The 22,778-nt window shown below is 38.0% G+C and overlaps 1 protein-coding gene across 1 annotated transcript in view; it reads left to right on the top strand.

Moving 5' to 3' along the window:
* The window catches only part of Kpna4 (karyopherin subunit alpha 4), a 59,648-nt gene that overhangs the window by 3,545 nt on the left and 33,325 nt on the right, over positions 1-22,778 (top strand). The window contains exon 2 of the mRNA XM_008847316.3: positions 22,136-22,180. Within this exon, the coding sequence (XP_008845538.1) occupies positions 22,136-22,180 (45 nt within the window). The remainder of the gene's footprint in view (positions 1-22,135; positions 22,181-22,778) is intronic.

Here is a 22,778-nt window from a genome sequence, read left to right as displayed (position 1 = left end):
CCCCCCCCCCCCCCCCCGCCTTTGGACAAGGTTTCACTATATAGTTGTAGCCCAGGATAGCCTTGCACTTAAAATCTTTCCTTAACCTCCCAAATACTGAAATTACAGGTATGTGCCACCATACCTACCCTGCCCATACTGTTGTCTTTCTTTTGTATGTATGGCATCTCTGTTTCTGCCTCCTCAGTGCTTATTACAGGCATGTACCACCATACCTGTTTGAAAATTATCCTTTGAAAAAAATTAAAATCAATTTCCTTCACCACAGTCAAAATCAGATAAACTATTGACTGTACCTGGATATTATGATAGGTGATTATTTAAATGTTTATTATTTTTATGTGTATGAGTGTATTACATTCGTGTATGTAAGTGCACCCATATATGTAGTGCCCATGGAGGCAAGAAGAGGGCATCAAATCCCCTGGAACTGGAGTTAACAGATGGTTGTTAGCTATCATGTGGGTGCTAGGAACCAAAACTGGGTCCTCAGCAAGAGCAGCCAGTGCTCTTAACCTCTAAGCCATCTCTCCAGCCCCGTGATAGGTGGTTTTTAAAAATAAATATAAGCTGGGTGTGGTGGTACATGCCTTTGATCATAGCAGATACAGGTGGATCTCTGTGAGGCCAGCCTGGTCTACATAGTAAGTTCCAGGCCACCTGGGGCTACAGGGATACCCTGTCTCAAAAAGACCAAAATAAATATATATATAAATACATGTTAGACATGAGAAGTTCATAATACGTGTGGCTACCCTCTGATGACTGTGATCCATGTATTTACCTAGAAGTAGGAATGTTTTCACTTTTCCACCTGGAAAGACTTGACTCTAATGGAAAGTCATATTTTATTTCTGGGGCTTACTCAGATCACATATGAGGGCATCATTCAGTGGCAAATCACTTGCCTAATATGTGTGAGGCTTTGGGTTTGATCCCCAGCACCATGGAAGAAAACAAAAGCTTCTAAAAATCATGTATACTTGTAATGAGACAGGAACATCATTTATTACCTTCATAGAGCACTGTAATAGTCTGTATTTGTTACTTACATACCTGTATCTTTCAAAAACATGTATGCCCATTTTCTCCCCCTCCAGATGTAGTTTCTGTGTTAAATATGTAATGTATGTAGAATACTGCTGTTTGGTTTAGCTCTTATGAATTCTCTTTGGGAAGGGGTCTTTTGGGAAGCAGTGTGGACCATTGCTATACAATGAATTTTAGCCTAGTATATCCTGAGTACCATTATAACATTTAATCTGTATTTTATTTACATTATTTCTTTTACACTAGCTTTTCAAAATCCAGTTTGTTTTACCATTAGAACATTTCTTTTTAGACCAGCTGCATTCTAAGTGCTTAATAGCCTAATGTGGCCAGTGACTACCTTATTGGACAGGACATATGTAATTGGACAGTGTATAGAGTGAAGTAATTGTAACCTTTATTTATTAGGAATGTAACATTAAAGTGAAACTTTTTTTCTTATTGGAAGTGATTGTGAGTACAAAGTATGAGAGCTTAATTTAATCTGATCTCTAACTTTGTATGTGACCTTGGAGGAAATTATAAGTCTTCAGATTCTTTCATCTATAAAACTAGAAGTGCCTGACATCTGCTTCATGAGTATTGTAGAGAGGTTAATGTTAGGGAGATGCCTGACAACTCAGACATTTCTCTTTGGGGCAGGGGGATCGAAAAGGATTCAGTATAACTAATTCTCTTACTCCATTATTTGCAGTTGCCTGATTGGTTTTTGATTTGCTTTGTTTGGGGTTTGGGGGTTTTTTGGTTGTTGTTTTTTCCTTTGTGCATATGTAACCTGTTACACTGAGCTTCAATTCACATTGAACAGTCAATTGGGAATTGCTCATTGAAGGGCAATTTGGGCATAATGGTGTGACCCATCTGAAAGTCATAAATTCTATGATTTGTAGATTTCTATCTGATATTCATTGTGATCTTTCAGTATACCATTCTGGCTTCTCCAAAATAAGATCATGCTAACTTTCTTTTGAAAAGTAGAAGTCAAAGGAAGTGTCTGTATCAGTTTGGAATAATGTTTAAGGAGTTAGCAGATGTCCATTAAAACTTGACTTCTTTCCTGCAGTGTGGCAGAGTATCACCCAGTATCAGTTTGAGGGCAGTAGTAGACAGAAGGGTATACAGTGCAATTCAGGAAATAGTAGTGACTAAACTGCCGATAAGAAACTTGTCAAGATTAAGCAAATTAAGCTCATGTATGTTAGGTTTTTAAAGAAGGGAGTTCTCGTGTAGCTTTTTGGGGGGGAAGTTCTTTTTGACACAAAGTCTCCCTGTAGCCCCAGCTGGCCGGGAACTTGCTTTGTAGACCAGGCTGGCCTTGAACTCACAGAGATTTGCCTGCCTCTGCCTCCTAAGTGCTGAGACTAAAGGCGTGGGCCTCCATTCCCAGCTGCTCTTGTAGCATTTCTAATAGCCCTTTATAATTTTTAGAAAAATTCTAATATGTCCGTTCAAATAGAGTGTAAGATATGTTAGAAAAGTGATTAGATCTTGTGAGAACAATTTAAGTATGGCTATTAAAATGCTACATAATTTTGAGTATAAAATATTAAGTCAGGCTGGACTTTTAAAAAGTTGAGTTAATGAAATTGATTCTCTGTTTCGGTTTTGGAAATACCCACTCATTAAAGTGTACAGAGTGAGAAGCATTGTTAACTATTAAATCTTTTAACTTTAGAGACTGACTTCTCACATTGAAAATCTTGGAACATCTTTACTATGCTTAAAATAACTACTATCTAATTCTTCAGATAATAGTCCAAGCATGAAACAATATGAAATAGCTGATAGAAATATAGTTAGAATCAAATCACTGTTTTGCTTCCTAGCAGTTTTTCTGGTTTATAAGGCAACCAACTTCAAACTTGTTTCATTGATAATTTTCTTAGTAATATCATGATATTCTTATTTTTATAGTCACTAAGATGTCAAATGAGTACAAAAAATTGGGAAGAAGCCAGCATAGTGGATGTCTGGGTTCAAGCCCAGCCTGGTCTACATAGTGAGTTCCAGGCCAGCTGGGGCTATAGGGAGACCCTGTCTCAGAAAAAGGGGGGGGGGGGAAATGCATGAGTGATTTTGGTTTGAAAGTATGAGACTGCTTTAGGACAAATGTATAAGTAGTCATTTTGTTTGATATTGTGTGACAGTGATTGAACTGAAGCCCTTGTGCTTGCTAATATAGTTTTTAAAAATTGATCTCTAATGACCAGTACTAGTTATGAGTTCCTAAAATATTTTCATTGTTTTCTGGAATGGCGGTCATTTTACTTGAGGCCTGCAATGATGGAATTGAGAGTCTAGCATCAAATTTTAACCTTCATTGTTTAATTTGGCCTCCTGGTTTAGTTTGGGACAGGGGCAAGAACATGATTGAAAGGAACTTTTTGAGCACCTATTATACATGCTTTTTAAAAATCTGCATTTTCATTTTTCTCAATTTTAGAAATTAGTTGTTTTTAAATTTTTATTTAATGTTTATGTGTGTTACCTGCATGTAAGTGCACCCATGTGTGCAGTGCCCACAGAGGCCAGAAGAAGATATTAGATTCCCTGGAACTGGAGTTATGGAAGGTTCTTAGTTGCCATGTGGGTGCTGGGAACCAAACTTGGTCCCTCAGCAAGAAGTCAGTGCTGTTAACTGCTGAGCCATCTCTCCATCCCTGCCCCCAATTCATTTTTTAACAAGAAACTTACACTTCTGACTTCACAGTTTAACAATCAAGGGAGTGATTTTACCTCAGGTATTCAAGACTATATTTTTCTTACCATACCCTACTACTATTACTCTCTACCTTAATGCAGATCTCAAATTTGATTAAAAGGTTTTATTTAAGAGTACTACTAGCATATTCTATGGCATATAATAAATATTACTGTTTCCTTTTTGACCTGAGATTTTTGGAATTCTGTATCATTTATGAACTTTAAACACTAAAGAACACAATCTATTTTCTTTGCTTTCCATTTAGGTTTGGTAAAGACAAGGTTGAAGGAGATCCCCTTTTGCTACCACTAATGGGAGAACAGTCTTTTGAATGGCATGTACAAAATAAAGACCAGAGCAGCCAAGCGTGATAGCACACGCTTATAAATCCAGCACTGGGCAGGCAAATCAGAATTGCCATGAGTTTGAGACCAACCTGGACTGCAGTGAGACCAGAAAAGGAAAGAAAAAGGGAGGAAAAAAAGGAGGAGAGGAGGGAAAGAACACTGTTTGTAAGGGCCTTAGTTCAGAAGTCAGAGAGATTTGGGATTAAAGATTCTAAGGACTGGCAGTTTTTATTTGTGGATCTCTGTGAAATATTCCATTTTGGAAATTAAAATCAGTAATTTTAAAATGTCAAGCTGGTGAGACACCTCCGTAGGTAAAAGGGTTCCAAAACTGACAACCCAAGTTCAATCCCTAGGACCCACATGGTAGAAAGAGAGAAACAAATTCTGAAAGTTATCCTCTGATCTCCATATATGCACACCTACACACATACACACATACTAAATAAATATAAAGAAATTTAAAATGTCTGATCATATAAAATAAGGGAACTTTATGTGAACATAAAAATTTTAATGAAAAATGAACTTTCCAAAAACAAAAATATTTAATAAGAAGAATGTCCATATTTAACATTTTTTCATGTCTTTTAATGTCTGGCTTAAGAGAAGAAGTTGAATTAATCAGTTTTTTAATTAATCATACAGATAAGTGTCTGAAAAAAAAAGCATTCACCTTTTCAGGATATGTCTGGAAAATTGTTCTTTGATAGTATACCACAACTCTATGCATAGTAATTTGTCAAAGATTAGTTGAAATGTTGAATCTGAAGCAGTGTCAGTACACTTACTTTGTTAGGCTAAAATCTGTGGAACCACAAACACTAGTCTGACTTGTACAAGTGTGTCTGTTGTCAATGGTTTTGTGATATGTATTGGGATTATTTGGAAAATATCATTTCAGTGAAAGTTATTCAGATTGTCTAGATGTGCAATTTTTATGCAATGAAAAATTTCCTTCCAAAACATAAAAAGAAAAAATTCCTGATTAGTATTGCCACATAGTTTAGAAAAGTCATTAGTGTCAGAAATGTGTCAAACTCACAGTAGTGGATACAAGTTTTTTAAAAATCTAATTTTCACTTGAAAGCTCAAATTTTATCATTAGCAGTAAATACTGTAAATTGCTTGTCTTTAAGCCATTGGCTTACTTTGACTATTTTTGCCAGACACCAAATCAGAATAACCATAATTTCTCTGTCATTCTTTTAAGTGAAGATAATATTCCCTGAAAAAACTGGTTAGCTTAATTCACAACTTAATTGCACAAGTGCTTTTTCTTTAAGACAGTTGTCTGACTATAGAAGTTGATATTCTGCAGAAGTGATTTATGCATAATCCTATTTTATCACATAATGTGGAAGAAAAGGCCAATATTAATAGAAGTTTATTTCATTGTTATTGTTTTTGTGTGTATCTGTGTATATCCACAGAGACCAGAAGAGAGTGTTGAGTTCTCTGGAGATGTAGTTGCAGGTCGTTATGAGCATGGGAATTGAACTTAAAGTCTCTGGAAGAGCAAGTACTTTTAAACCTCTGAACCATCTCTCCAACTCCTGAAAGTTAATTTAAAAAACAAAACAAAAAAAAATCAATTTTTTTTTTTAAGGCAAAGTCTCTTCCCTATGAAGCCTTGGCTTAGACCTCACTAGGTAGACTAGGCTGGCCTCTAATTCACAGAGGTTTGCCTCTGCTGGGATTCTATCACACCTGGCTTCAAGAACATTAAGAAACCTCACCTGACTGAAATATAGTGACACTATTACAGCTTAATGCCATTGTCTTAATTCATACTAAAGTGGTTTTACCACCTTTGCATCAACACGTGCATGTGTACACCCAGTATACAAGTACACACATTACTAATGGCATAGTTTTGACTTCACACTCCTCGAAAAGGTCTGTCATTGCTTTTAATTACTACAAGCTCTTTTTAAAAATATATATGTATTTTAGTTTTCTTTTATTTTATGTATATGAGTGTGTTGCCTGCATGTATGTAAGTGTACCCGCAGGGAGGTCAGAAGTGGACATCGATCAGATCCCCTGGAACTGGAGTTACTGCAAGGTGTTAGTTGCCATGTGGGTGCTAGGAACCGAGCCCAGGTCCTCTGCAAGAAGAGCCAGTAATGAGCCATCTCTCCAGCCCCACACAGGCCCTTTTTTAGAAAATAAATTTTATGTTTATTTATTTTAGTGTATTACATGTGTATGTAGATGCATGTGCGCCACAAATGTGGAGGTGAGAGGACAACTTGAGGAAGTCAGTTCTTCTACCGTGTACATTCTGGAGATCAGACTCAGGTCATAAGTCTTGACAACAAGCATCTTTACCCACTAAGCCACCTTAAAAGCCCCACCAGAGGCTCTTAAAAGACCTTACAATAGAGGGAGTGAAAGAATATGGACTGTTCAGTCACTTAGATCAGAATTTGAAGTCATTGAAATGCTTACCAGTGCCTAGCAATGTAGAACATGAAAAATGAATGGAAACTTTTAACATATCTATCGTCTTCATCATGTATTACATGCTAGTAAATTCCTGTCCCAATTAAAAATAACATTTTGCTTGCAATTATTTTTTGAATTTTTTGAGAATTTCATACATGAGTCCTGTATTTATATCATTTCCACTGCTCCCTCTTACCCCTCCAATTCTTCCCATGCCATTTCCTATTTCGTGTTCTCTTTATTATTACATATACATATATACATTTATATAGATACATATGTATATAATGCACTAAATCCATTTAGTGATGCTTGTGTGTACATGTGTTTATGGCTGGCTACTTAGGATTGGATAACTTGTCAGGAAGCTCGTTCCTTGAAAAACTGATCCCTGTCTCCAAGCATACATTGATTGCCTGTAGCTCTTCATCTAAAGGTGAGACCCTATGAAATTTACCTTATCTACATTGGCATGTCAGCTATATCACTATGCAGGTCTTGTTTAGGCAACCGTATTATTGAGATATTACGGATGCAGCTTTCCTGTAATGTCTGGAATACACTCTCTAGCACCAGACATTCTAGTCTCTGGCTCTTAATGCCCCCACTTCTGTGATCCCTGAGCCTTAGGTGTAGGGCTTGCATTGTAGATGTGTCAATTGGGTCTAGACACCACATGGACATTTATTTATTCTCTGCTTTTTGATCAGTTCTGGAACTTTGTTATAGTCTCCATCTGTTGCAAAAAGCAGCTTCTTTGTTAAGTGGTGTTTACACTTAATCTGAATATAAGGATAAGTATTTAGAATATGTAAGAAATTACATTGGTTTAGGAGAGTGGCAATAAAAGGTTCTCCTTTTTAGGGTCTGTGACCTTTCCAACCTTGGCTATGTTTATAGTACTAGATATGGATTCTCTCATACTGAGCAGGCCTTAAGTCTAAATCAGCCTAGCTGTTGATTACCCCCAAGATTAAAAGTGCCACTTTTGCACCAATTAGAGATTTTGTTTATCTGGTCATTGTTACAGGACTACTGGGTAGGACTGTTGATTGCTTTTCTGCTTTGGATCTTGCATAGCATCTTCTGATACTGAGAGTTAGTCCTTAGAAGGAAGCTTAGAGGTCAGTTTCACCTCAGTTTCTCGAAGTCCTGTGTCTGAAGTGTGTGTAATCTTCAATAGGGTCTTAACTACGAAGTTTCTGGGAGGCTACCAAGGGCTGTGGCAATAGCCTATATTATTTTGGAAGTTTCTTGGACTACCCTGAGGTTTCCCTTGCCTGACACTGAGAGTGTGTGTCTTGTGTATTTTATATGTATATTTTTTAATTTTTAAATTTAATTTTAGTTTCTATGTATGAGTGTCTTGCCTGAATGTATGTAAGTATTCTGTGTGTGTAATGCCAGAAAAGGGTGTCTGACCTCCCGGATCTGTAGTCACAGACATTGTTTAGCTGTCATGTGGGTGCTGGAAACTGAAACTGGGTCTGAAACTGCAAAAGTAGCCACTGCACTTAACCGATGAGCCATCTCCCCAGCCCCTATATGTATTTTTTTTTTAAGTATGCTTATGAAATAATGCATTTCCTTGTGGTTTTTCAGACAACCTTAGTATTATCTCTCCTTCCTCTCCCCCTGTATTACCTTCCTTACTCTTTCCTCAGTTAAAAATCTTCCTCCTATTTCTCCATAGAGCTTGTGTCCTATTACCTCTCCTCCCCTCAAGCTCCTTCTTCGACCCCACCCCACTCCCATGGTCCCTGTCTACTTTAGCTTCTGCAGTTACTTCAGGAGATATACTCACATCTAAAGATTTGGAGCTAGGATCCACAAATGAAAGAGCCCATCTGGTGTTTGTTTTCCTGGGTCTGCATTACTTCGCTCAGTATAACATTTTCCAGTTTCATCCATTTACTAGACTGGTCTGGATCACCTTGCTTACAATTCTTTATGTACCACTGTATGCCATAATAATGCACATAACATCACATGAATTATGGAAGGTTTTGATTTCTTTTCCCCCATGAAAAGCCTGCTTTTTAACCAAATCAGCAAAAAAAATTGCCTATTTCTGGCTTCATTTCTATAATCCTGTGTTGTAAGTAGTTGTTGCAGATTTTGTAACTGTTTTCCCACAAGAGTCTAAATTTGATCAGAGAACAGTTCACACAGTTTAACATCCATAATGACTTTTAGGCCATAGATATTGCTGGTAATATGAGTAGCTTGACTGTTAAATGCTAAATACTTTTGTATTATTTAGTCAGTACTAGAAAAAAATTGGTCACTTTTACCGTTTAATTTCCTTTAAACTAAGCTCAGTGTGCTATGCACACTTATAGTCCCAGCACTCAGGAGACCCAGAGACCAGAGCATAGGAAGCCAGCCAGAGATACACAGTAAGACCTTGTATTTAAAAAAAAAAAAAAAAAAAAAAATAGAAGTTAGGTGTAGTAGCACACGCCTTTAGTCCTAGCACTTGGAAGGCAGAGGCAGGCCAGCCTGCCTGAGTGTAAGGCTAGCCTGGTCTACATAGTGAGTTCCAGGCCAGCTGGGGCTGCAGAGAGACCCTGTCTCAAAAAGACCAAAAAAAAAAAAAAAAAAAAAAGAGTTGTGAGGGTAATGTAAATTACATTCTAATTTTAGTAACTTGGAAATTTACTAAATTTTTTACTAACAAAAGTCAGAATCCTACCAGGTGCTGTAGTGCATGCCTTTAATCCCAGCACTCAGGAGTTAGGGGCAAGTGGATCTCTGTATCTCTGTGAGATCTGAGGCCAGCCTGGTCTTTGTAGACAGTTCTAGGCTATGCGGGGCTATAGGAAGACCCTGTTAAACAAACAAAAAGTCAGAATCCTAAGATAATGTAGTATTTACTTATTTGATTATAGACATACTAAAAAGCAAATTTTCTTGTTGCTATCTACCAAGTCTTCACTAACCATCATGCCTTCTGCCATAATGAACTGTATCTCCTGACCTTGAATCAAAATAAATCCTCCCTCCTTTTTTTGTACTCTCTCTCTCTCTACAGATGATAGATAGATAGATAGATAGATAGATAGATAGATAGATAGATAGATAGATAGATAGGTGATAGATGGATAGAGATAGAGATAGAAAGACAGGAATTTAGCTCAGTGGTAGAGCACAAGACCCTGTTTGGTCCTTAGCTCCAGGAGGGAAAAACAAGGCAAATTGTATACTATCTCAGTGTCCTTCAGTCTATTGCTCTCTCACTTGAGCTGTTTCAGGTGGCCTAAGTTACTCCTAATAACTGCTTTTACTTTTAGTGATATATATGTGATTTCTCCAAATAGCAGTTCCATAAATTTATTACTTTGGGAGTTACATCCTGAAAGCCCTATACTGAGTAGTTTCTGCATGGTCATTGTAAATGGCCCTATTTTGTTTGCCATCTGTCCTGCCCCTTTAACCACTTTCAACTGTTGCTGGTACAGAAAGGGAAGCAAAATGATAATGGTGATCTAATTTTTTCTCTTTCTCTTTACTTCCTTTCCCTCCCTCCCTCTCTCTCTCTGTCTTTATATCTTTTTGTCTTTTTTAGACAGGGTCTCCCTGTAGCCCCAGCTGACCTGGAACTCACTAGGCAGATCAGGATGGCCTCAAACTCACGAAGATTCACCTGTCTCTGCCTCCTGACTGCTGGGTTTAAAGAGGTGCACCACACCTGACTGATAATCTAATATTTTCAAATAGTTATTATATCATTCTTGGTTCTGTAGTAACTAGTATGAAATCCAAGTATATTTTGGCTTTCTTTTAGAGTTTCTGTGGTCTTTTTCGATAATGTTGTCTGATAACTTCAGGCAGGAGGAGCTGATTTTTAGATTATGTAGCCATGTTTTAGAGAACAGAAACCTGGCTCATACTAGTTAAGCATAATGGGGAATCTTGTTATTTTAACCAGATAAGTCTTAGGCAACAACTAGCATTTTTGTAAGAGTCAGAATCTAGAGAGAGCCATGTTGTCCAAGCTTTCATTATGTGCTTATACCTGAATTTAATCACTGGACAGTAGAATATTGTTCTGATTGGCCAGTGTGAAGTTATGTATCACGTGTCTAGTCATCTGTGTTGGAGATGAGGAAGGATGTTGTTACCATCATTAAAACCACAGATTAGTCACAATCAGTTAAGAGTAAGAAAAAAAGGGAAGAAAGCCTGAGAATGTAGCTTAGTTGGTAGAGTGCGTGTTCAAAGCCCTAGGGTAGATCCCCAGCACCACATAAGCCACATGTGGTGACATATACCTGAAATCCTAGCATTGGGGAGGCAGAAGCAGATGGATCAGAAGTTCAGGGTCATCCTTGGTGAGATATAGGGGGAGGGAGGACACTGTCTTAAAAAGAAAGAAGACGAAGGTCTACTGAAGATAAAATTATTATAAAGTAGTGTTTTATAGGTTGGTTCCCTATTTTACCTTTGTCATATAAAGATGTTTGTTATATATGTAGAATTAAGACGAGTAAGTAACATATGTGATCAACATTAATCATTAGGGAAATACAGGTCAAAACTATAAGATAACCAACTTCAAGGCCACTAGGATGGCAATAAACAAGAAGATAGACAATGCTAGTATTGATGAGAATCTGGAGAAAGTGGAGTCCTCATGACTGATGGAATATAAAATGGTACAGCAATAGGCAAAGGTCTAGCTCAGTGGTAGATTGCTTGCCTAGCATGCACAGAGCTCAGGGCTAGCTCAGTGGTAGATTGCTTGCCTAGCATGCACAGAGCTCAGGGTTTGAACCTGGGTCCTCTGCAAGAGCAGTACATGTTAACAGCTGAGCCATCTCTCTAGTGTGCCCCCCCCTACTCTTTAAAAAAAAAAATGCAGTCACTTTGAAATGCATTTGAACAGTTCCTCAAAAAATGTTGGACTGGAGACATGACTCAGTGGTTGAGAGCACTTGCTACTCTTGGAGAGGACCTGTGTTTGGTTCCCAGCACCCACATGGCCACTAACAGCCATCTGCAACTCCAGTTCTAGGGGATCCAGTGCTGCCTTCTGGCTTCCATGGGCATTGCATGTCTGGGTGTGCTTATGTGCATACATGGAGGCAAAACACCCATACACATGAAATAAAAATAAGTTTAAAAAATTTTTAGATGTTAAATGTTAAGATGACCCAGCAGTTAGACTTCTAGACTATAATTCAGGACAGGTGAAACATCTTATTCTGTGCGAAAATATGTGTTTAGCAGCACTGAGCCAAACAGAGATAGACTAAATGTCCATCAACTGGGGCTAGAGAGATTACTCAGTGGTTAAGAACACTGCCTGCATTTACAGAGGACCCAGGTTCAGTTCCCAGCAGCCAAATGGCAGCTAACAACCCTCTGTAACTCCAGTTCAAGGGGATCCAGTGCCCTCTTCTGGCCTCCGCCAACATTGCATGCACATCACATACTTGTAGAATATACATGTAGACAAAACACACACATAAAAATTATTTAAAAAATAAATATCCATCAACAGATGAGAAGCAAAATATGGTATGTCCAGACAAGACAGTGTTGTTTTTATAAAATGAAGAAAGTACTGCTGATTACACACAACAGCATGGATATAATCTTGAAACATTGTACAATCTGAAGTCAATTAAAAAAAAAAATACATAGCTGGGTGTGGTGGCACACTCCTTTAGTCCCAGCACTCAGGAGGCAGAGGCAGGTGGATCTCTGTGAGTTCAAGGCCAGCCTGGTCTACATGGTGAGTTCCAGGCCAGTGGGGGCTACAGGGAGACCCAGTCTCAAAAAGACCAAAAAAAAAAAAAAAAAAAAAAAACAAACCCATAATTCCATTTACAAATGGGAAGATAACAGCAAAACTAAGCTGCTTTACCTTCTGTACACTCAACCCAGTGCTTTTGACATCAGATTTTTCAGGTTTCCCCAAACTTGGGGGTGGGGGTGGTTTAGTATTAGTCTCTAGTCAATTTTTCAGTGGACACCAGCTGGGTATCCTAATTCAGTTTATTTCTGATACTTTCTAGAGCTTAATCTCACAAGACTAACCCCCATTTTCAGGTGCTAGTTGCAAGCACAGTTTGTGGCCTATGTTTTGGATTGATCAGCACTATGAATCCAGATTTCCATAACTCCCCTCCTCTGGTTCAATTAATTTGCTAAAGCGGCCCAAAGAGCTCAAAGAAACAGATACTAAAGGATACACTTAAACAGCCAAATGCAGGAGATACACATGGCAGGGTATGCAGAAGGGGGCACAAAACTTCCATGACCTCTCCCAGTGTGTATAGCATACCAGGAAAATTTGGTAATGTTTTTGTTTAGAGGTTTTGTTTTGTTTTAAATTCATTTACATAGGCATGACTAATTATTGGCTGTTGATCATTTTAGCCTTCTCTCCTCTCCAAGTGTTAGGAGGTAAAACTGAAAAAGCATAGCCCTAGGACTGGGGATGAAATGAAGCTTATGTGCAGGACTCTGGGTTTAATTACAAGTTCTGCCAAGAAAAAAATAAGCCCCTAGCCTTCTAATTATGCCTTGGCATTTCAGGTAACCAATCCACCCTAGGGTTTCCCAGTCCCTGTCACCTCATCAGCATATTAAACTAATGATGTTCTTTTTGAGGCAGAGAGTTTCCCTATATAACCTTAGGCTGGCTTTTAGCTTGTGAACTTCTGATTGTCCTGATTGCTGGGTGATAGGTATGTACCACCATGTCCAGTTCCTAAAGACACTCTTATCCAGAAATTCCAAGAGTTTTGGAAGCTGTGTTTTGGAGGGCCAAATAGGTAGTTAATAATATAGTATTACATGTTGGGATAAGCAACTTCATGAAGACAGTTATTGCTGGTTGCCAAGAGTAGAGGAAATGGGGAACAAATGCTCTAGGAATAGGGCTGTTGGTGGATATGATGAAAATCACCTAAAGTTAGGTGGTATGTTGGTCAGTGTCAACATACTGAGTATGTGAATTAGATTTCAATAATGCTATTGTAATAACAAAGAAAGCTTAATTAAAAGAAATGAGTTGGGCCGATAACCACGCTCCACTACCCCACTCATGGTTAAACCTGTCCAAGCAACTCTTTTTCACTGACTTTACTTCTATCCTTCCTTTTATCGAATATAGTTGTTCTACAGATATTTATTCAGCATCTTTGTCTGTTGTAGCAGTGAGCCCAGACCAAAGAAAGTTTAAAGTGTTTTCCACCTCAGTGTTTGCATCTGTAAAATTTTAAATCCCACTGTAGTGGGTTTTTTTTGTTGTTTTGAGACAGGTCTCCCTTTAGTCCCAGCTGGCCTGGAACTCACTAATTAGACCAATCTGGCCTTGAACTTGCAGAGATCTACTTGCCTTTGCCTCCCAGAGTGCTAGGATCAAAGGAGTGCACCACCACACCCAACTTGTAATAGGTACTTGTTTTGAATTAAGCTTTTAGTATTAACAAGGAATACACCTTCATTTAGATTATTAGGTCAGTTAGGGTGGGCTGTTAGGAAAGTTACAAAGCCAGTTTTCACATTATCCAAGATATTTAAAGTAGGATTGTATTTATGGGAATCCATGGATTTGGGGGGGGGGGCATCATGCCTGCCACCTGCCAAGTCAGCTACTAATTTTTTTTCTAGCTACTATCTTAATCTTTATATAATTCTTTGTTACTAAAGAGAGAATCTGACTGAGTTCATAAACTCTGTCCAAGCTAAAACAGATTTATTTTCTTCTTTCTGCTGGTCTGCTGATTGGCTTTTTTTGAATCATCAGGTGCCGCCTTCTTAATTCCCACAGTTAGCTAGGGGGTTCGGGGTGGGGTCCCATAAGGATCCTCCTTTGTGTCTTTAGGGAGCATCCATAGAAGGCAGTTTCAGAAAAGGTTGTTCATAGCAGTGTGTAGTTCTTTTGATTCTCTTCCATTAACTTTCTACTCACTGTTATAACATGTGGCAAATTATTCTTGGTTCATTATTGTCCCAGATCCAAATTCGTTGTCTTTTTTGAAGTTGCCACCACTCTCCAATTCAGAAAACAAAAAGTAAATCTGGGCTGAGGAGTAGCTCAGTGGTACAGTGCTTCCCTACAGTGTTGAGGGCCCTGGGTTTCATACCCAGTGATTTAAAAAACCAAAACAAAATTGATAGGCATAATAGTATGAATGTTAATATTACTGAATTTTATACTTAGAAATGGTTAAGATGATAAAATTTGTAATTGTACTATAATTTTTTTTAATTTTTGAATGGCTAAGATAATTGATCTCACATTTACAGTTTTTAAAACTTGGCAAGAATACCATACGCTGGTGACATTAGAAACAAGAGGAGTTCTCATTGATGGTAGCAAAGCAAAATGAAAAGGCCACTAAAATAACCTGGTAGGATTTTGGTTTTGTTTCTTGTTTTTGTTTTTTCCATAATACTAGGTATGCTCTTACCACATGTTCCAGTAGTTTGCATGCTTGGTAGTTACCCAAATGAATTTAAATTTTATGTCCACACAAAGCAGCCTTATTAACAGCTTCCAAAACTTGGAAGCAACAAAATGTCATTCAGTAGGTGAATTAGTAAACTATGCTGTGTCCAGACAGTGGAATACTATTCAACCCTTTTAAAAGTTTCTGAAAAGATGAGGAGAAAACTTAATGCATATTATTAAATAGAAGCCAATATGAAGGACTAGAGAAGACTCAGGAGTCATGAGTCTGTACTGTTCTTCCAAAGGACACAAGTTTGGTTTCCAGCTCTCACATCAGGAAGCTCAGAACCAACTGTAATTCCAGCTCCAGGGGGATCAAAGCCTCTCACCTCCATGAACACTTGGAGACACACACACACACACACACACACACACACACACACACACACACACACAAACCGTGCACACTTTAAATCTTTTTCAGAAGCCAATCTGGGGGGCTGGAAAGATGGCTCAGCAGTTAAGAGCACTGACTGCTCTTGCAAAGACCTGGGTTGTTGATGGCTAACAACCAGCCCTAACTGCAGTTCCAGGGGGATCCTATACTCTCTTCTGACCTCCATGGGCGTTGCATGACATGGGTGCACTTACATACATGTAGGCAATACACTCATACACATAAATTAAATAAAATATTTTATAAAGCCACTCTGAAAAAGGCTACATACTCTATGATGCCAACTCTATGGCAATATGGAAAACGTAAAATGGTGTATAATTGTCAGGGGTTCAGGTGGGTAGAAGAAGAAATGAATAGGCAAAGCACAGAATTCTTAGGGTTATGGAGATACTATCTACTAATAGGATGGTGGTGACTCTACGTATCATTCAAGTTTTTCCTTGAACCTCAGGCTACTGTGAACACTTTTGACATGGTACAGTTTATGTAGGCAACTTAAATCATAAAACTGTTGTAGATATGGCAGCATGCAGTAAAAATACCAAACCATCTATGAGAATGAAGCTAATCAAATTCAAGGGACTAGTTGCTTCTCTGCAGAGGGAGGAAATAGAAAGGTAAGAAGAGGCTTGTCAGTGGAGTGAGATTCAGACAGTATTTAAAATACTTGAAATTTTTATTTCTTTAAACAATATATCAAATATAATATGAATTAAAACATGAGTTTTGGTGTAGGAGTGTAGTTCATGGTAGAGTACTAAGCGTTCTCAAGGTCCCTAGGTTTCATTTCCAGAACTTCACAATCTTCCTTTAGTATATTTGACATGTTTTATAGTAAGTGAAGTGTGGACTAGAAGCTCTTAGTCTTGAGTAATATTTTAAGTTTATGTGTGAGTGTCATGCCTGTATGTGTGTATGTATACCATGTGTGTGCCTGGTGCCTGTGGAGATCAAGAGGGCATCAGATCTCCTGGAACTGGAGTTTGGGACAGTTTTGTGCTGTCGTGTGGGTGCTAGAAACTGAACCCAGGTCCTTTGCAAAACGAGCCAGTGTTCTTAACTGCTGAGCCACCTCTTCAGCCCCAGAATCTTGGTTCTTGTGGTAATTATTAATTGAATTGTTACTGTTCTCTCTCTTTTTTTTTTTTTTTTTTTTTTTTTTTTTTTTTTTTTTTTTTTTTTTGACTTTTTGAGACATGGGCTCTCTAGCCCTAGCTGGCCTGGAACTCACCATGTAGACCTTGAACTCACAAAGATCCACCTGCCTCTGCCTCTGCCTCTGCCTCCCGAGCACTAGGATTAAAGGCATGCTCCACCACACCCAGCTTGTATTGTTACTTTTAATGTGAATGTAGTAAGGTAGTTCTTAATCCTCACCTTCTTAAAATTTAAAGCATTGTGGGGGCAGGGAAGTAATATGACAACTGTGGAGTCAGTTCTCCCCTTTCGCTTTTATGTGGGTCCCAGGGATCTAGCTCAGGTTGTCAGGCTTGTGCACTGAGCGATCTCAAAGGCCCTGCAGTCCACTCTGACTCGTCAGTACCACTTGATATTAATTAGGTTCCCTTGAAAAGTTTTTTTCAGTTGACCTCAGATTCTTCACTGTGTTCTGTCTTACTGACCATTTAAAAAGAGATCTGTTTATTTTTATTGTATGTGTGTGTTTTGCCTACATGTGTTTATGTGTACCATGTATGTTCCTGGTGCCCTCAGAGACCAGAAGAGGGCATCATATTCCCCTCAAGTGGAAGTACTGACTTGTGATCCACCACATGGATGCTGGGAACTGAACCCAGGTTCTCTACAAGAGCAAGTGTTCTTAACTGCTGAGCCATCTCTCCAGCCTCAACTTTTCAGATTTTCAAACAAGGTCTTACTGTGTAGTTTAGACTGGTCTAGAACTTGGAGTCCTACTTCCTCGGCCTTCTGAGTGCTGTGATTATAGGCATGCACCTTAAAAAGGGATATTACCCACCGCACTCCCCAGACCCACCTGCTATTCATCTAGTCTGCCTATCGCAGTAAATGACACTAATGTTCCTCAGTTGCTTGGGCTAAAACCTTAAATGTGTCTTCATGATCATGTCCTATTCAGTACGTTAATAAATTTTGTAGGTTTATGTCCAAAGTATATATAGACTCCAGATAGTTCTTAAAATCCCACTACCACCACTCAGGCCCAGGCTCTTCTCTTGCCTGGAACATTGCGTTTATGGTGTATTCCTAACACAAAAAGTGGGGTGATTTGTTTTATCTGTCTTTTTGTTTTTTGAGACAGGGTCTTCCTGTATTCCCAGATGGCCTGGAACTCAGCACGTAGATCAACCTGGCCTCCATTTCCATTTCACAGATATCCACCTGCCTCTGCCTCCTGAGTGCTGGGATTAAAGATGTATACCACAATGCCTAGTCCTGTTCTTAAATGTCTGCAATTTCCAGCACTTCTCAAACCTAGTCATTTCATTCCATAACCCCAGCCAATGCAAATAAGCATCTAAAGTAGACATTGCACAGACATCAGGAGTGAAACCCACATCAATGAATAATGAGCCTACATGTCACTGAGTCACAGACTTAGCACTTAAATGAAAAGACATAATTTTTAAAATGTGTAAAGGGTTCCTTTTTCCATACATCTTTACCAACATTTCTTATTTTTTGTTGATGATAACCATTCTGACTGGAGTTAAGATAGAATCCTAATGTAATTTTGATTTGCATTTCCCTGATGGCTAAGGATGTTAAACATTATTTATTGGCCATGTGTATTTCTTCATTTGAGATAGGGTATCCCTTTGTTGTCCGTACTGTCTTAAACTGAGCTCAAGCAGTCCGCCTGCCTCCTTAGCCTCCTGAATTCTGGAATTATAAGTGTGTTGCCATTCCTGGCTGCTCATGCCATCTTTTATCTTAATCTCTTTATATGTGCTATATTCTCTCTGTAGAACATCTTCCTCTAAATGAATTTCCATTCAGTCAAGATTTGCCTAATATGTCTAATAATTATAGCTAATATCATAAATATTTGCCTTCTCTTGTCAGAGCACCTCATATACATGTATGTTTGTCTGTTGGGGTCATACCATGTTGCCCAGGCTGTTCCAGAGTTCAAGATTCTCCAGCCTCAGCCTCCCAAGTAGCTGGAATTACATGTATATACCACAGTAATCGTGTGTGTGTGTGTGTGTGTGTGCGTGTGTGTGCGTGTGTGTGCGTGTGTGTGTGTGTTATTAAATGAATAAAATGGAGTGACATGTTTAGAATGGTGCCTGCTACTCCATATTTTCTAAGTGTTAGGCCTTTCTTGTTCTCTTACCTGTCATAAAAATTCTACCTTCTTTTTTAACAAAAATCACTACATTTTATTTATTGTGTGTGCATGCACGCACTACACCATTTGTATCAGAAGACTACTTGTGGGACTGGTTCTCTCCTTCCACCAGGTATCCCAGGAATCAAACTCAAGTAAGCAAATAGACTTGGTGGCAAGTACCTTTACCTGCTGAACCATCTATGACCAGCCTGTCTCAAAAAAACCAATAGTAATAATAATAATAATAATAATTTTAAGTATTCTGTTTAGTGACCATTAGCAAATATTCAGAATGGTTTAACCTTTATAACAATCCATTTGAATATACATCCCATTGCATGCAAAAAAGTCAGTTTAATCTTTTTTAAATATTTATTTTTATTTTATGTGTATATGCATATTGCCTGCATGTGTATAAGTATACCTGTGTCATGCTATGTCTGCAGAGTTTAGAAGAAGGGGTTAGATTCTCTGGAACAGGAGTTAAAGATGGTTGTTAGCCGCCATGTGGGTGCTGGCAACTGAACCAGGTCCTCTGCAAGAGCAGCCAGTGCTCTTAACTGCTAAGCAACCTCTCCAGTCCCCCTACCCCAAGAAAATTTACCTAATTTCTTACAATGTATTACTATATCATTAATTGTTAGAGCTTTAAAGAACTATATAGATTAAAAACTGACACATTAACAGAAGTTTGGTGGCCACTGGCTGGAAATTAAGTAACTATTCACTGGCAAGTGCTAGACCTTATACCCCATTAGAGTAAGGAACATGTCTAAACCCTAGTGTAGTGATATAAGCATGGCAAATGGTTTTTAATAAGGTTCGGGTGTGTTCAAGTATGTCTGTAGTCCCAGCACTTGGGAGGCAGAGGCAGGCAGATCTCTGAGTTGGATGTCAGCCTCATGTTCACAATGAATTCCAGGCCAGCCCAGGCTATTCAGTGGGCCCCTGTTTTAACCCCCCTCTTCCCCCCCCCCGCCCCCCCCCCCCACACCCACCCCAAAAAAAAAAAAAGTTTGGGAATTTTGTATTTATTTAAGCCTCACTGTAAACTTTAGAAGTAGGTAGAACCAAGCCTGGTGGCACAGGTTTGTAATCCCAACTTCCTCAAGAAACTGAGGCAAGAGGATAACAAGTTCAGTGCAAGCCTGGGCAAGTGTAAGACCCAGTCTCAAAATAAAAAGCAGGCCTGAAGAGATGGCTCAGCAGTTAAGAGTACTGACTGCTCTTGCAGAGGACCCAGGTTTGATTCCCAGCACCCACATGCATGCAGGCAATACACTCATTCACATAAAATAAAAATAATAAATTTAAAAAAATTTTTTAAGCAAAAAAAGGAGTGGAAATACCATTCAGTGGTAGAGCCTAGCATACAATGTAGCCTTAGAGCATGAAAGCTCTATATTCAGTCCTCATGTACTATCAGAAAGAGAAGTCAGTTTTAACTTCCCCCATTTTATAGAGGAGGAAACTGAAGTAGAGAGAGGTAGTTAAGTCTCAAAAATTGAACTCTAATCTGTATCTTCTTTAGGTAATACTTTGTAATACAGTATTCATTAATACCATGAGGCCAGAGACTTTCCAGTGTGTTAGAGGAATAAGATAAGTGTGAGTATAGCTGAATGAGTGATAAAATTGGCAGAACTAGGGTGTAAATGGTGGTAATGGGGAAGGGCATGAGACGAGTAGATTTAATTCAGCTTAAGCCATTGTGAAGGCTAGTCTTTTAGTCCCAAGTGAAAAGCTGTTGCATGGCTTTGAAAAGGGTACTGACATTGCTCTTGTCCTTCGATCTCTTTGCTTGGAGTCTATAAATAGAATTCAGGAGACTGAGCACTTAGGAAAAATATCATCTTTATTTTCATTAACTTGTAAGTGAAACTGTTTTCACTTGACAATATAGTCAGTAAACCAAAGTATCCTTTTATGTTTAATGTTTGTGTGTATGTGTCTCTGTTTGTGATGTGTGTGTATGATACATATGTGAGAGTAGGTATGTGAGCAAGTGTGTATGTTCACAAGACACATTTTGAGGTCACAGGACAACTTTTTCTCCTTCCACTCTGATTGTGAAGAGATCAATCTCTGGTCAACAGGCTTGCACAACAAGTGCCTTTACCTGCTGAGCCGTCTTGCTAGCCCACCAAAGTAGTGTTAAAGGAGTCTGACTGTCACTCTCTCCCCACTGCCCCCAAATAGTTATTAGATTCATGGCTAGATCCCTTTTAAGATAATAATGAAGAATCACATAATATTGCAGTTTGGTTTTCATATTTATATGTTTTGATGACTATATCAATATAATACGTTTCCTTTAGAATGTGTATTTTTTGTATGTTTAAGATGTCTATTTGTGACTTGATATTTCTACTTACTTTTCCATGACATATACAGTTATTAAAAAGAATGAAGTAAACCTATATATAGAAGTAGTTTGAACTTGTTTCTGAATATTTTAGTGTTTACAATATGTATCTATATATTAGGTAACTTTAAAAGTGAAAAATGTGGGGACTGGAAAGATGGCTCTGTAGTTTAGAGCACTGACTGTTCTTGCAGAGGACCTAAGTTTGAATCCCAGCATCCACATGGTGGCTAACAACCCTCTGTAACTCCAATTCCAGAGGATCTGGCACCCTCTTCTGTCCTCTATAGGCATTGCATGATACAGGTACACTTAAATACATTAGGCACTCGGACACATACAATAAAAATAAATAAATTATAAGAATTTTTTTTTTTTGGTCTTTTTGGGATAGTGTCTCCCTGTAGCCACAGCTGGCCTAGAACTCACAATGTAGACCAGGCTGGTCTTGAACTCACAGAGATCCTCCTGGTTCTCTCTCCCAAGTGCTATAAAAAAATTTTTTTAATGAAAAAATGTGTGGTAAGCATTTAAAAGTACTTGCGTGGTCATTTAGAAGGAATAAAAGATCTGTATATGCCACCATGGATGGTCCTTACAAAACAAACCAAAATAAGGTGACGAACACAATATTTAGGTGCATTGCAGTCATGGTAAATGTAATAGAGAAAAAGACTGAGTGGGCAAGAAGGCTCTCATTTTTTAAAAAACGGTTGTTTTATTAGCCTTGTACATACTAATTTTTTTAATTGTCATTGATTCATATGGGAGGGGTAAAAGTGGATGCTTTACTTTTGTATTTTTTATAAAGCTTATGTTACAGTTTTTAAAATGGGTATATATCATGTTATAGATACAGTGTGACATTTATGTGAACTGAAGGTAGAAAAATCATTTTTAGAGTATAATATCTTTCATGAATAAGCCATGACTGTATACATATATGACTGGAGGAAAAGATGAAGGCTGAAACAAAATATTTTCTCTGCATGATTTAATTTGGGGTGATTTAAATTTAATTTTTTTTTTTTATAGACTATGAGAAGACAGCGAAATGAAGTTGTAGTTGAATTAAGGAAGGTGAGTCTGGTTAATTTGTACTCTGAGGCATAATTCTGATAATATTAAAGCATATATAGAAAATACCAAAAGTATTTCTTGTAAAACATACAACCTGTTGAATAATAGAAATTTATTTGCTGAATATAGTTACACTTATTTCTGTCTCAAATGCTCAGTATTTCTTTTTCTTTTGAAAAAGAATTTTTTACTACACCTGGAAAGCTATTGAAATTGGCAAGATACAACCTGCTCACAGTCTAACAATAGATATAAACAAGCTGTGGTATTGTTTTTGTAACTTTCAATTATATATGTGAAGTCTAAGGCAGAGAGATACTGTTAAACTTGGTGGTTCTGCTGTTACCAGGTAGCAGCTACACTGAGAAGAACTTACTGTTTATTATTTCCCTGATTTTTCAAGTATTAAAGTAGACTATAGTTGTGAATATAATTGTAAATTTGCCCAGATGTTCCAAATGTTCCAAGTGAAATTTAAACAGCCCTTGATTTTGGTAGATTTTTTAGAAAATACTTTATTATTTTGGCAGATTTTTTTTTAATATTTTAATTTTATGTGTATGAGTGTATTGCCTGCATGTATGTGAGTGCACCTGTG

This window comes from Nannospalax galili, unplaced genomic scaffold, assembly GCF_000622305.1.
Source record: "Nannospalax galili isolate Female #2095 unplaced genomic scaffold, S.galili_v1.0 scaffold691, whole genome shotgun sequence".
In the NCBI taxonomy this organism is placed as follows: domain Eukaryota; kingdom Metazoa; phylum Chordata; class Mammalia; order Rodentia; family Spalacidae; genus Nannospalax; species Nannospalax galili.
This window is presented reverse-complemented; position numbering and strand designations above follow the sequence as displayed.